At 29.9% G+C, this 12,719-nt stretch overlaps 1 protein-coding gene across 3 annotated transcripts; it reads left to right on the plus strand.

Annotated features, from left to right (window-relative positions):
• Positions 1 to 5,839: 5,839 nt before the first annotated feature.
• Positions 5,840 to 12,514, plus strand: LOC129296945 (uncharacterized). 3 transcript variants are annotated; one of them, XM_054935344.1, is made up of 15 exons: positions 5,840 to 6,296; positions 6,903 to 7,029; positions 9,003 to 9,172; positions 9,266 to 9,365; positions 9,445 to 9,523; positions 9,650 to 9,690; positions 9,783 to 9,856; positions 9,949 to 10,051; positions 10,125 to 10,223; positions 10,296 to 10,373; positions 10,497 to 10,718; positions 10,809 to 10,856; positions 11,272 to 11,310; positions 11,575 to 11,631; positions 11,749 to 12,514. In XM_054935344.1, the coding sequence occupies exons 1-15, from the start codon at positions 5,860 to 5,862 to the stop codon at positions 11,833 to 11,835; spliced, it is 1,761 nt and encodes a 586-aa protein (XP_054791319.1). In that variant the 5' UTR covers positions 5,840 to 5,859; the 3' UTR covers positions 11,836 to 12,514. The 3 variants fall into 3 exon arrangements, with proteins under 3 accessions (XP_054791319.1, XP_054791320.1, XP_054791321.1); XM_054935345.1 differs by having other exon boundaries at positions 10,311 to 10,373; XM_054935346.1 differs by lacking the exon at positions 10,296 to 10,373.
• Positions 12,515 to 12,719: the final 205 nt, after the last annotated feature.

The raw sequence follows: 12,719 nt of genomic DNA on the forward strand, positions 1-12,719 counted from the left end.
AATAGAATAAATTTTTTTTGATACATTTGCATAAAAGCCCTTTGCCTTTTTTTTTTTTTAAATAAAGATGACATTCCTCCATTGGCATTGGTTGTTAAGCTATCAAGAGCATGAGGTTTTGAAGAAGTCCATATTCATCGCATAATAACAACAATTCAATTTAATTAAATACTTATAAAAAATTTTATCATAAAAGATTGATAAAGTATCAAATCTTAAAATTTTGAAAGAAATAATATATGTAAGGAGTGTTTTAAATTTTTGAAAACAAACATATTAATAATTTTTAAGTATTGATAAAATTTAATAACTATAATCAAAATTTTAGCAATCAATCCTTAAATTATTGATAAAGAAGTGACCTAATCAAAACGCTTTGTTTTTAATAACCTGGCCATGATTATTGAGCCGTGCAAATGTAACAGTACTAGGGAATAAATTTTAAGATTTGAGTCATTATTCGAGAGTGGAAAATTTTGCTTTTGATAATTAAAAACTAAAAGTTTGAATTTAACGATTGCCATTCAACAAAATCAATTTTACAATTTGACTCCTTGTTCATGAGTAACACTCTCAACTAAAAACTGAATAGCAGGTACCCTGTTCAAAAATGCAATTAAATCTCACTCATAAATAAAGTAATTATTTATCTTTAAATTAATGCTATCTTTTCATATTTATTTTTATATAATAAAATATTTCACTTTAAAATTAATATAAAGTGATTATTTAATAAAGAAACTTTAAAAAAAAGACAATAATGATACATTAAAATATTAAAAATACATTATATTTTTAAAATTTAATCTCTCAAAAACTACCTTATTTTTTTTAACAGGGCCAGTATAATATTAGAAATAACAATTTTACGTTTAATTATTAACACCTACATTCTAGAAGATTTAATTTGACCGTGGCTTTTCAAAAAGTCAATTTTGAGATTTGAGTCATTATCCATGAGTAAATTCGAATTGAATAACAAGTAAATTATGAAAAATAACAACTTAATTTACTTTTATTTATTAACAACTAAAGTTTGAAATTAACTTTCACAAAATCAATTTTAAGATTTGAGTTATTATCCATGAGCAACTTGAAACTAGATAACAAGCATACTATAAAGAAATAATAACTTTAATTTTTTTTAAGTATAAGGAGAAGATTTCACTGACAATAAAGAATAACTTTACTTTTAATTATCAACAACTATAATTTTGAAATTAACAATTTCTCTCCATAAGGTAATTTCAGGTTTTTTGAATTGAAAGCAAAGTATTTCATAATTGAAAGCAGAGATTTATTATGAGATCGCGGATAAGCTAGGCATCTGGATGAATATTTCTTATTCTAAAGTAACCCCTCCACTTTTAAATATAAGAAAATTTTATTCAATTTACTTAGTTTAAAAAAATTAATTAATCAATATAATTATATATGAAATTGAAAAGTTTGAACTAAACTGTCCTTGTGCTTAATCCTTCATTTTTTCAATTTAATAATATTATTATTTAATAAAGAGTAATTAAGGAAAGATATCATAAATGCTTCTTGAAATTATTGTTTTACTTACTCCTTTCGTTCAAAAATATAAAGCATTTTTTAAAAAGTTGGATGTTCAGAAATGTAAGATATTTTTATTCTTTCGAGATGTAATCATTACCCTTTTTTTCAAATATACCCTTATTGATAATGACTTTATATTTATTGTAGGGTGTTTAATAGGAGTAAATATGAAAAAAATAATATTTGTTTAAAAGTAGGTAACTATTTTATTAGAAGATGAGATTCGATTAAAAATACTTTACATTTTTGAACGGAGGGAGTATAAAAAAAGAAATCATTTGACAATTTTGCTTATATTTCAAAATGAAGGGAATGTTATGCATAATCATCATTGTTATTATTAGAATAAAATACTTTGACCTCCTTTCTATTTTACCTTCATTACAAATACATCTCTTTTATTTTTGAAATATTCATGAACATCCTTTAATATAAATAGTTACAAAACATAAATATTTTTTGTATTTTTAAAATTTTATTTTCATATATTCAATCATTAATTGATCGTTTACATTGAAAAACATGTATTGGACTAAATGCCTCCATTTTAAATATAAATATTGTCTAAAAATTACTCAAATTATCCAAAAAATTAATGCATATATATATATATATACACACACACTTTTTATTTATGTTTTTTTAGAGTATTATTATAGGTGAACTGAAGTCAACATCTTGCAATTCCTCTGAGATCAACAATATTTTCCATGGAAATAGTCACCATCCACTGTGACGAAATCAAATTGCCCCTTAAGTTCTTTTTATCCGCAATAAGCGGTTTTAGACTTTCAAGTACTTAATTAAATATAATTAGGAACATAAATATAAATTAATTATCTAAACAAAACATTAAAAGTGAAGTAGCTGCGGGATGAATTGAAAACAACGTAAATTTCGAGTATCATGGAATAATAATTAAATTGAACCCCCATGACGCATTGAATGACGGCATACACATGTAATGAATTAGCTAGTTTGATTTATTATACAAATTAATGTAATCTTATGAAAATCACATGTAGACTTCAGAATTATGATTGCTTAAAATAATAATGCAAATCATATAAAAAGTGTGACATGGTTGTCATTTGTCACCAACATTACAAGTGTTTTGTGGTCATTATTTTTATGGGTGTAAACAACTTTAGGATACAACTTGATAACCCTAACTCTTGGACCAAAAATTTAAAAAGGTTATCCAATACTTAAAAATAGGCATATTTAATTAGAGACGAGCGTTAACACTCTAAAACAGGGGTAAGAATAAATGAGTAAAAAAAAAACAACACCTTAACTTAAAATTTTAAGATTTAAACTTATGCATGGAGTTTTCAACTTTATTTTATATTAATTATTAATTTTAATTTTATTTGATGCAGGACTTTTCATATCAGTTTAAATTCACTTATATTTGAACAATTTAACACTTGATAATCTAAATAGTTTAATTTGTTTGCGTGTCATGTAATTGTATATTTGTACTTATCAGTCTGTTTTCAATAAAAAAAAAGTTGTATTTTTAATGGAAAAATTGCATCCAAGAACGCCGATGTTACAAAATTCACAATGAAAATATCTTGAAAACTTAGAATATTCAATAAAACTCAACGGGTTTTAATTTTGCCTTAGAAAAAAAAAATACCATTATTATTTCCTGCAGCCGATACTTTTTGAAATTATTACAAAAGCTGACTTAAAAGACGTTTGATTTCACATTAGCAACTGCCAGAAGCCCAAAGTCACTAGTCATGTATTTATTATATAATTGTGAAATTGTCAATATCATTTTGAATTTCTTGGCATCTTATTTAACTACTTTAAGCATTGCAAATTTACAATACATTTTTTCTTGATGAATAATTTACAGCACACTTTAATTTTAAATTACAGACTTCAGCTGAAACTATTATTAATATATTTAATTTCAAGTATCTTCTCAAATTAATGAAGATATTTTTGTTAACTCATGATAAAAATCATATCTTTTGAGTGATTTTTTTTTTTTGAAGTGGTCCAAGTGATTTTTGTTTCTCTCTCATTATGGGTTCTCAAGTCAATATTAATTAATTCTCTGTTCACACTTCACGCACTAATTTTAATCGACCCAAATTAAATGAGAAAATAGACGTGTCATGACAATTTTTTTTTTTGGTATTTTGAATGTTAAGTTGTCGAGTCAATCAATCCAACGTTAACAAATCAAAACTCATCGAAGAAATTGAAGATAAAGATGCATGATAATGCTTCCAAGCTATAGAATATTCCATGTTCAAAAAAATCCTCTAGAATAATCCATCGCTTTCTTTATGTTTATCAAGTCAAAGAAAATTATTTCTCACTCCAAATTTTTTGAGGCCTTCTGTCTTTCTATCTATCTATCTATTTTGTGCCAACTAGCCTCCTTTTTGTTTGCTTCTTCTTCTGTGTCGTTGAATTATTGGCTGACATGGATTTTAGTTTATTTTATATTTTCAGAGTGATTACAAATTTTTTAAATTTTATTAATTACGCAGACCTTTATTCTATATTTCTATATTTAAAACTTACATGTCGTCACTTAAGTTGCAGGAATACTGATATGCATATAAGATATGATACGTATCTAATGTGTTGATATTTTAATTTTTAGGAATATAAGATACCATACATTTCAATACATGTATATATTTTATAAAAATATTAAAAATATAATTTTAACTTAGAAAATATTTAAATTAGCATACATATATAGTTATTTATAATAATACCAAATAAAATATACTCACTCTATTAAAAAATATAAGACATTAATATATGATACCGATATAAATACATGATATAATTTGAAGTATCGATTCTCTATAGAAGGTCACAAGTTTTTCATAAAATAAAGATTAATATATACAAATTTTCTTTGAATTTTTAATCAAATTGCATACTGCCATCTTCTTCAAAATATATAAACTATCAAGGAAAATTTCATATAATTTTTGCAAAGCTCAAGAAAAAATTGAGTAGTATTAACTTTTTGCAATGAGTTAAGTGAGAAAATACATGAAAGGAAATACTAGTTGTAATTAAAAAAAAAAAGAGATAAAGAAATTTTCAACCTTTTAAGTTTTGCTTTCGTTATTGAGTTAGTCTCTCAAGTTTAATTTTTATTGATTTAGTTTTTTATATTTTTTAAAGTTATTATATGAGTCTTTTAAGTTTTAAAACACAAATTAACTCTTAAAATAATATAATATGTAAAGTATATTATCGAGAACTTGAGATATATATATGTAGCTAAATAAGAATAAATTAATCATCAAATCAACATAATTTTTATCAATATAATTCTTATTGTGTTTTGTTCTCTTTTTATTAAAAAAATTGTGTCTTTTACTTTTTTAACTAAGTACTTATATTTTTTAAATTAATCTTTATGGTTACCATTGATATTTTATCATGTAGGTCGACAAATTTTGTTAGTGCTGTCTTCTTTTTAAATAATAAGGATCAAATTAATAATTAAAATAAACTTAAAGGACTGAATTAATAAAAATTAAATATGAAGGATTAAATTAATAATTGAGATAAATATAAGGAGTTAAAAGTTGCATTATCCTTAAAAAGATGAAAAAATTAAAGGAATTCAAAATTAAATACTAGTTTTAGACTAGTCTTTCATGACAAACCAAAATTTAAATATTTATATAAAAAAGGTGTCTCATATTTAACATCTAACTATGTCTTCAACAGGATTGTCTCTTGTGAGTAATGAAAAAAGTAGTTTTAAATTAGATTAAGAAGCAGTTGTGGAATTTCCTGGTTTGTTCAAAGCAGCATCATCACCTGGAGAAGAGAAGAAGAAGAAGAAGTGTGAGTCCCAGGAAATTGCCCACGAAGGTCAATGATTTCTCACAACTCAGATTTCAACCCCAACCTCTTGCTTCTGGCCGGTAAGAACAGCAACGTCTGATAGTAATAATTTAATAATTAACCATACCCACTATCTTGCATTACTTTATATCAAAATTTTGACTTGTTCTATTCCTTCCACGCAATCATGACTTTTTCGCTTCGATATTCAAAGCATCGCCGAGATTTAGAAATAACCCAGAAGAGTCACAGAACTTCACAAGAACGGGAGCTCTTTTACTTTATATATATATATATATATATATCACCAAATAATGGAACTCAAGCGTGGCATAATAATAATAATAATATTCCTTGAAGCTCTCTCTCTTGTTCTTTCTTTTATCAGCTTCTTCTTGAAATCGCGCGCGGAGATTTTTGCTGGCTTTGATATTGGATTAACCTAGCTAGATGCTTCTGGTTCATGGGATTCTGAATTGGTTTCTGGGGTTGTTTAGTTTCACAGAAAATAACGGATTGTTTTCATCCAGTTTCTCAGATTATAGCAACAATAATGATAAGCCTTGGCTATTGTTCATCACTTGCCTAGTAATTCTAGGCTTTGGCTTGTTGCTGCTGCATTGCACAGAAACTAAACAATCTGATAACACTACTTTAAATTATGGAAATGAGGAGTTTCAGAGTCTGATTGATCTTTTAAAGGAGGAAGAGGATCAGGAGCAGCCCGGCGATCAAACAGGTCTCGGTTTTGTGGCGGTCTACGAGCAGCCGGCCACTGGTGACCGGACGGCTAACAATGGTGGTGGTCGGAGCGATGGTGCTTGTTGCGCCTTCTGCGGCAATTTGAGCACCACAAGGTGTTCAAGGTGCAAGACGGCAAGATATTGGCAAGTAGTCTCCTCAACTATAATATATTATTTATACATGTGATTTATTTTTCACTGTACTTAATTATTACACGATGTTTTTCTTTTTAAATATTATAATAACTAATTGCAATGATTGATTATCCAAAATCATAAATTTATTTCACTTGCATCTCGATGATTTAACAGTGTTTTTTCTTCTTTGTTTTTTGGCCAGAATTTAACTGTGTTCTTAAGTTTTTGTGATTAAGCATGTATTTTCAAATTTAAAGTATAATAATTTTAAAAAGACAATAACACTTCAAGCTATAATTTTAAAATATTTAGTATGGAAAGTAATACATGATGATTAAGTGATAGATAATTATTGCAATTATTTGTATGTCAAAATTTATTTGTGAAAATTATTTGATATTTAATACCACTGACATGCACATTCGAGTCTGCTAGTCGAGTCTCAATTAAAAGGAGAGTGAAATTTTTCTGACATTTTATTTTAATTTACAAGATTCAAAACGGGGCTTTGTTCAAAGAAAATCAAATTCCTCCAATATAATTCGATGTTTGTTGAAATTAACAGTCATATATATATATATATATATATTTGTTTTCTTGTGGGTTTGTCAGCTCAAGGAGATGCCAAGTTCTGCACTGGAGATTAGTTCATAAGAATGAATGTAGAGAGACAAAAACTGTGGACCCAGAAACACATCAGTCTCATGAAGCCTTAAGAATTGTTAACAAGTCTAAAAAGGTAAGCTTGATTAATTTCATATATATAGGCAATTAATTTGACACATATGGTTCATTAGTTTATTTGCTTCATTTGATCATTTACAGGTTGAAATTATAATTAGCTTAATTAACTGCAATTAATCCCATGTTGTGTAAAATAAAAAATTGGAAGAAAATTAAATACCTAGCTAGCGATCAGGTTAAAGAATAATCAGTAAAAAAGAAATAAAACAAGTGGTTAATTAGTTAGTAATGTATTTGTTTGTTTGTTTATTTTTGGTCCTTTGTGCTTGATAGTCGTCATTAAGCGTTACAAAATCACCACAATGGAAAAAGCCCTTGCCTATCTTGATTATAAATAACTAGCCACTACTATAGCTGGCAAGGGAAGAATAACATTCTTTAATTAAAAGTGAATATTGAAAAAAAATTATGTAATCACATGTAAAAAATAACAAAAATGAAGAGAATAGAGAATAAAAATACCAGATCAAATCAAATTTAATGAAAAATTAGGTTTTATAATTGAGTCAAGTTGAACCAAAGGAGCATTGGGTTGAAGTCTTGAAGATAATTAAACCTGAGGCTTCTCTTCATGCTTTACTCATTACAGACACATTTTAAGGTGCTGGCGTTGAAAAGATTTTTGGAAATTTGGTTGAGAAAATAAAAATAAAGATTGACTGATATGTTTTCATTAGTAATCCTAACATATACTGAAAACAATATTTAGGATTAAAGGAAATTATTATTTGCCAACTACATATATTTCACAAGTAATATCAGTCATCATAAACTATTCGTTTGGAGCAATGCTATTCCTAAAATGTTGAATTGGTGTAATGTCACCCCTTAGCTAACCAACATTGATGTCTACCGTTAGTTTTATATTAATTTTGAATTAGAGGGCATTTTTTGCTCCTAAAATATTTAAGAAGGGAATTGCTACCTTGAAATTGAATAATATGATGAAACTAACATTCTGAATTTTTTTTTACTTAGCAGTTAAAAAATTTATCAGTTTATGTTAATAATTAATTAAATTGACATCAATTTCTTTCTCTTAATTTTTTTTTAAACATGTGCATCTTGACATTGATTATTCATATAAGTAGAGAGATTATTTTTCCTGTTATTGAATTTTAAAGTACCAGTTACTTTTCTATGGATACTTTAAAGGTAAAAATGGGTTTTAACTCAAATTAAATATGGAGTTAACTTAAATGTCCATTAATCTAGAGCAACATGGTAACCATTTTAACTTAAATGATTTTTTTGACTCAAAATAATTTACCATCTGTAATTCATTAACTCAATAAATTACAAAAGCTAAATTATTCTAATTCTAAATTTAGAATTAAACCGATAATTGAAATAAATTTTAAGAATTAAAATTTTTCATGAATTCTTTTGCACCAAAACGTTTGATCCTTCTTTAAAATGTCTAGAACTTATGGTATTTAAGTGTAATTAAAAAATTTAGAAGATCCCCATTTTCCCTACTTAGTAGATTTAAATCTAAAACTTTATTAAAAAAAAAAAAAAAACATGTGCCCGGAGCCAACTGAATGGAAAACCCAGATTTTCAAAGGTTTCAGCCTCTCAACGTTGTGAAGTTATAGCAAAATCTCTACATATAAATTCATTCATAAATGAAACCAAGCTGCCTCCATTATCATGAATTTGAAAGATTTTTGCCAATTGCCATCCTCCTCCACACAGAACAGAAAGTACTACTGAGTGATACTAACACTATCCCTTGCTATTTGCACGCGTAGTTTCTGAGTCTGAAAACGTGCATATGCTTACTAAATACCTTAGCGTGCAACTTTAAGGTCAAATTTTGGAACAAGTTAAAGCCACTTTTAACTCTACGAGTCACTTCTAATTCTATGTAGCTTGGATGTGATGGCCTTCTGTATTTGTTGCAATCTGTTGTTAATATAGTGTTTCAGTTTTCATTCAAAAAAAATTCCACGAGCCATTGTGCAGGAAGGGTTTGATGAGTGGAATTCGGGAATGAAGGACACTGACGGCAGTCACAACGCAACAGGGAAACCCACCCAAGTGTCCGGTGACGCTCTCAGCAATTGCTTCAGTTGTGCCTTGTGTGGCTGCACAGCCACTACGAGATGCTCGCGATGCAAAGCCGTCAGATATTGGCAAGCCTTGAATTTTCATCATCATCTTCTTCTTCGTTTGTTTCGTTGTTATTGGTGGCATCTAATTCTTGTGCTTGTTATGTTCTTTCTCAGTTCAGCGAAGTGCTTAATTGAAGATTGGAGATGGCATAAAGTTGAATGCACTCCGAAGAACGTGGATTCCGCTCAAACAGAAAGACCTTCTCCGGGAAACGTAGATTTTTATTTCTAAATGGAATTTCTGGAAGCTGTGGATACAGGTGTTTGGATTTTTTACGATTTTTTCTTTTTAGGTCGGGTTGCTTGAGAATCCTCATCAAGAGGAGGGTCATGATCATTCACCTCATCCCCTTGCTTTGGGATTTTATTCAGGTGTCTGCCAAATCATACCAAATTTTTGATTGGGAATGTTGTCCAAAATAATTAGTTGTGCATTGGATGGGTAATTCCAATTCTTCATAAATTGTTAGCCTTCTTGTCCTTTTTGGTCTATTGCAGAAGGAACCACCAACACCAACCCTCTGATTACAGGCTGTCAGGTATGCTGGATATAGTTGTTTATGCGGAAAAAAGTGGGCGTGGGTTGGTGATTAAAGGACAGAATTAATCATGAACTTATGATTTAATGAAGGAACCTACTAAGAGACCACAGGATCATACAGTGGAAGGGGTGAGATGCCACGAAGATGAAATAGCAATGTTTAGGTGAAGTTTCCATTTGCTGTCTTGGTTTCTTGTTCGATTTGCTTGAATAAAAACTTAATTATAATATTCTCTTGTTTCCTATGTTTGATCAGGAATGAGATTATATTTCTTAAAGAAGAGCGTGACAAATGGGCAGCACGAGCAAATTTTGCTAGACAGAGATATCAGAGCTTAAAGAAAGAATCTGAACACCTGGTGATATGTCTCAAATTTGGGAGTGGCCGTGCAGTTTAACCATTTTAGGGCAAATGCTTACTTTATTTTACAGTTGCTTGTCTTGAGTAACCAAAAGAAACTGATATCAAATGCTGAGGCACAAGCTCAAAATGCGGTTCATCATTTATCTGAGAGGCTACAAGACTTGCAGGTTTTGATTGTGATTAATCCTGTTACATAATTCATATTTTAACATATCCTTGTCTTGAACTGTTCAACTTAGTTTAATTCCATACAGATTGCAGTCCAAGCAAACTTTGCAGAGAAAAGAAAGCAAGAAGAATATATACAAAAACTGGAGGCCTGTTATCTTAAGTGCCTTATCAGTATTTTAATTTCTCTTGATTGATAGGAAGGAAAATCTTTATATACCTTTCTTTTTTTTTTAATTTTGTTTTATTCATTGGAACTTGTTAATCAACAGAGTAAATGTGCTGAATTGAAGAGGGAACTGCAGAAAGAGTGGGAACACATCCAAGAGCTTACTGCAGCGCATGATGAGAGACATAAGACTGCTGAAATTGCCATGAGAGAAGTTGAAGAGAAAGAAAAAGAGCTCCAATCAGAGCGGGAATATGTCCAACTGCTAAAGGAGGATTTTCGTAGAGATGTTGCAGCTGCAGAATCTAGAACAATGATAGCTGAGGTAATTATTGGTGCCTATTTCAAAATATGCCTTGTTCCAGGTGAACTTTCCTAATGACTCATAGTTACTTTCTCTCGGTTTGCCCTTCAGGCAAGGCTCCTTGATCTTGACAGAAAAATTAGATCGAGAAATGATAAGGTGCATCTCCTTTCTTCTTGTCTGTTGGTGTCTCTAGCAAGTTTAATAATTTTTCAAGTTTAGAAAGTGTACTCATGGAATAAAAATTATCAACCTCACAAGGAATAGCATTGCATGGACTTTTCCATAATATTTTCCCAATTTATAAATGTATATTTGTATAATATATAAAATGCAAGTTCTGGTAATGAAGACGTTTTTACTATGCATTGCATAATTTCTAGATATTAGCCCATATAACAAATTAACCTTAATAATATCAATTGGTGGAAATTTTAAATCTATAATAATTAAATTCGCTTGGCAAGTCCCATAAAATGGTAGGAAAAGGCATGTAAAATGGGGACTGCTTTGTTAGTATGCTCGAGTTCTGAATTTGAGAACCTCGTGTTCCTGACTTCTTCCTTCTATTCAGGTTGCTGTCTGGACAGACAGTTTCGGCCGACCTGCCATGGTAAGTTACCTTTTTTTTTTTTTTTTTGGGGTGAAGTATGGAGGATTATAATCTTTTGGCAGGGATGAAGAAATTCTTGTTGTGGTTGAAGAAAACCCATATAACCGTTATACTAGGGAAGAAATCTTTCCAGTTCTATTGCCAAATAAGGGTTTCGATTACAGGATTTCTAAAAGCGGGAACATAAATCCTGGTCTTCCAAGTGTCGACCTTGACTTACTTGAACTCTATGTTAAACCTGAAACCATTTCCTATTAAATGCAGGCATGCGCCATCTGCCTGAGCAATGAAAAGGATTTGGCCTTTGGCTGTGGGCACATGGTGAGCTTTTCCAAACAGATCAACAGTTCCCACCCTCCCCCCCCCCCCCAAAAAAAAAAAAAAAAGAAAAAAATTTCCTTTATATGTTGTGATAATTTTCAAGTGATTCTGTTACAGACCTGCAGAGAATGTGGATCAAAATTATCGAAGTGTCCCATATGCCGAGAACAGATCACAAGCTTTGTCAGGCTATATCCTGGGTGATCATTGTAGGGTATCAATATCATGTACATATTCCGTATGAGCCATGTCTTGTATCCATGTTGATGCTAGATAACAAAGCTCCTTACTGGTGCTACATGTACATTCCTTTCAACCTTCCCCATCGTTTTCCCTCCCACCCCAACCAAATGATTGGCTGATACAATACATATCTACTCACACAATGGTATGCTGATTAGAGACAGCAGAAGTAACTTCAAAGTATGAAAGAAAATGAAACTTAGACGGGAAACGTGTAGGCATATGAGCATATCAAGCCACTTTTCAGTAAAACTTCTCTCAAACCTCTAACATGCTCCCTTGTATGTTTTTCACTGATTTGGTGTATTTATTTTTTGTATGCCAAATCTACATAAGAATCTCTAGTTCATAACCTACAAGTTTGATGCGTAGGTGGTAACAGTTTGAAGTGTAAGCATCTTAGTTGTCTTGGTTGTTTGGAAGAGTTTTTCATTTTTTTTTTTTGACCATAGAAACAATTATGTACTTATGTAGGAAATTACAAGAATGAATCCTCGAGAGTCTATGTCAACTCGTCCAAATGACTGATAGAGCATCTTGTCTACACATGTGCACCTCTAGATTCAAACCTGTTTGACTTCTTCCCTTGTAAACCATCCACTTGTGAATAAATATGCAAACATACTAGACATTTTGTTAACATCTTCTAACACGTTTATACGTTTATTCATATCTGACTTGATGGATCCATCGTTTGTAAAATAGATATATATATATACACACACACACACAAGAGTTTTTGTCTGTTCTGTTTGTATTTTTTATCTGACCGTGTCATATACGAACAGAAGATCATAAACTGTCCTGAGATTTTATCTGGGAGATAGTATTCATAGCCAGCTGAA

The sequence above is a fragment of the Prosopis cineraria genome, unplaced genomic scaffold (genome assembly GCF_029017545.1).
Source record: "Prosopis cineraria cultivar Desert tree isolate PC_DT_omini unplaced genomic scaffold, ASM2901754v1 PC403, whole genome shotgun sequence".
In the NCBI taxonomy this organism is placed as follows: domain Eukaryota; kingdom Viridiplantae; phylum Streptophyta; class Magnoliopsida; order Fabales; family Fabaceae; genus Prosopis; species Prosopis cineraria.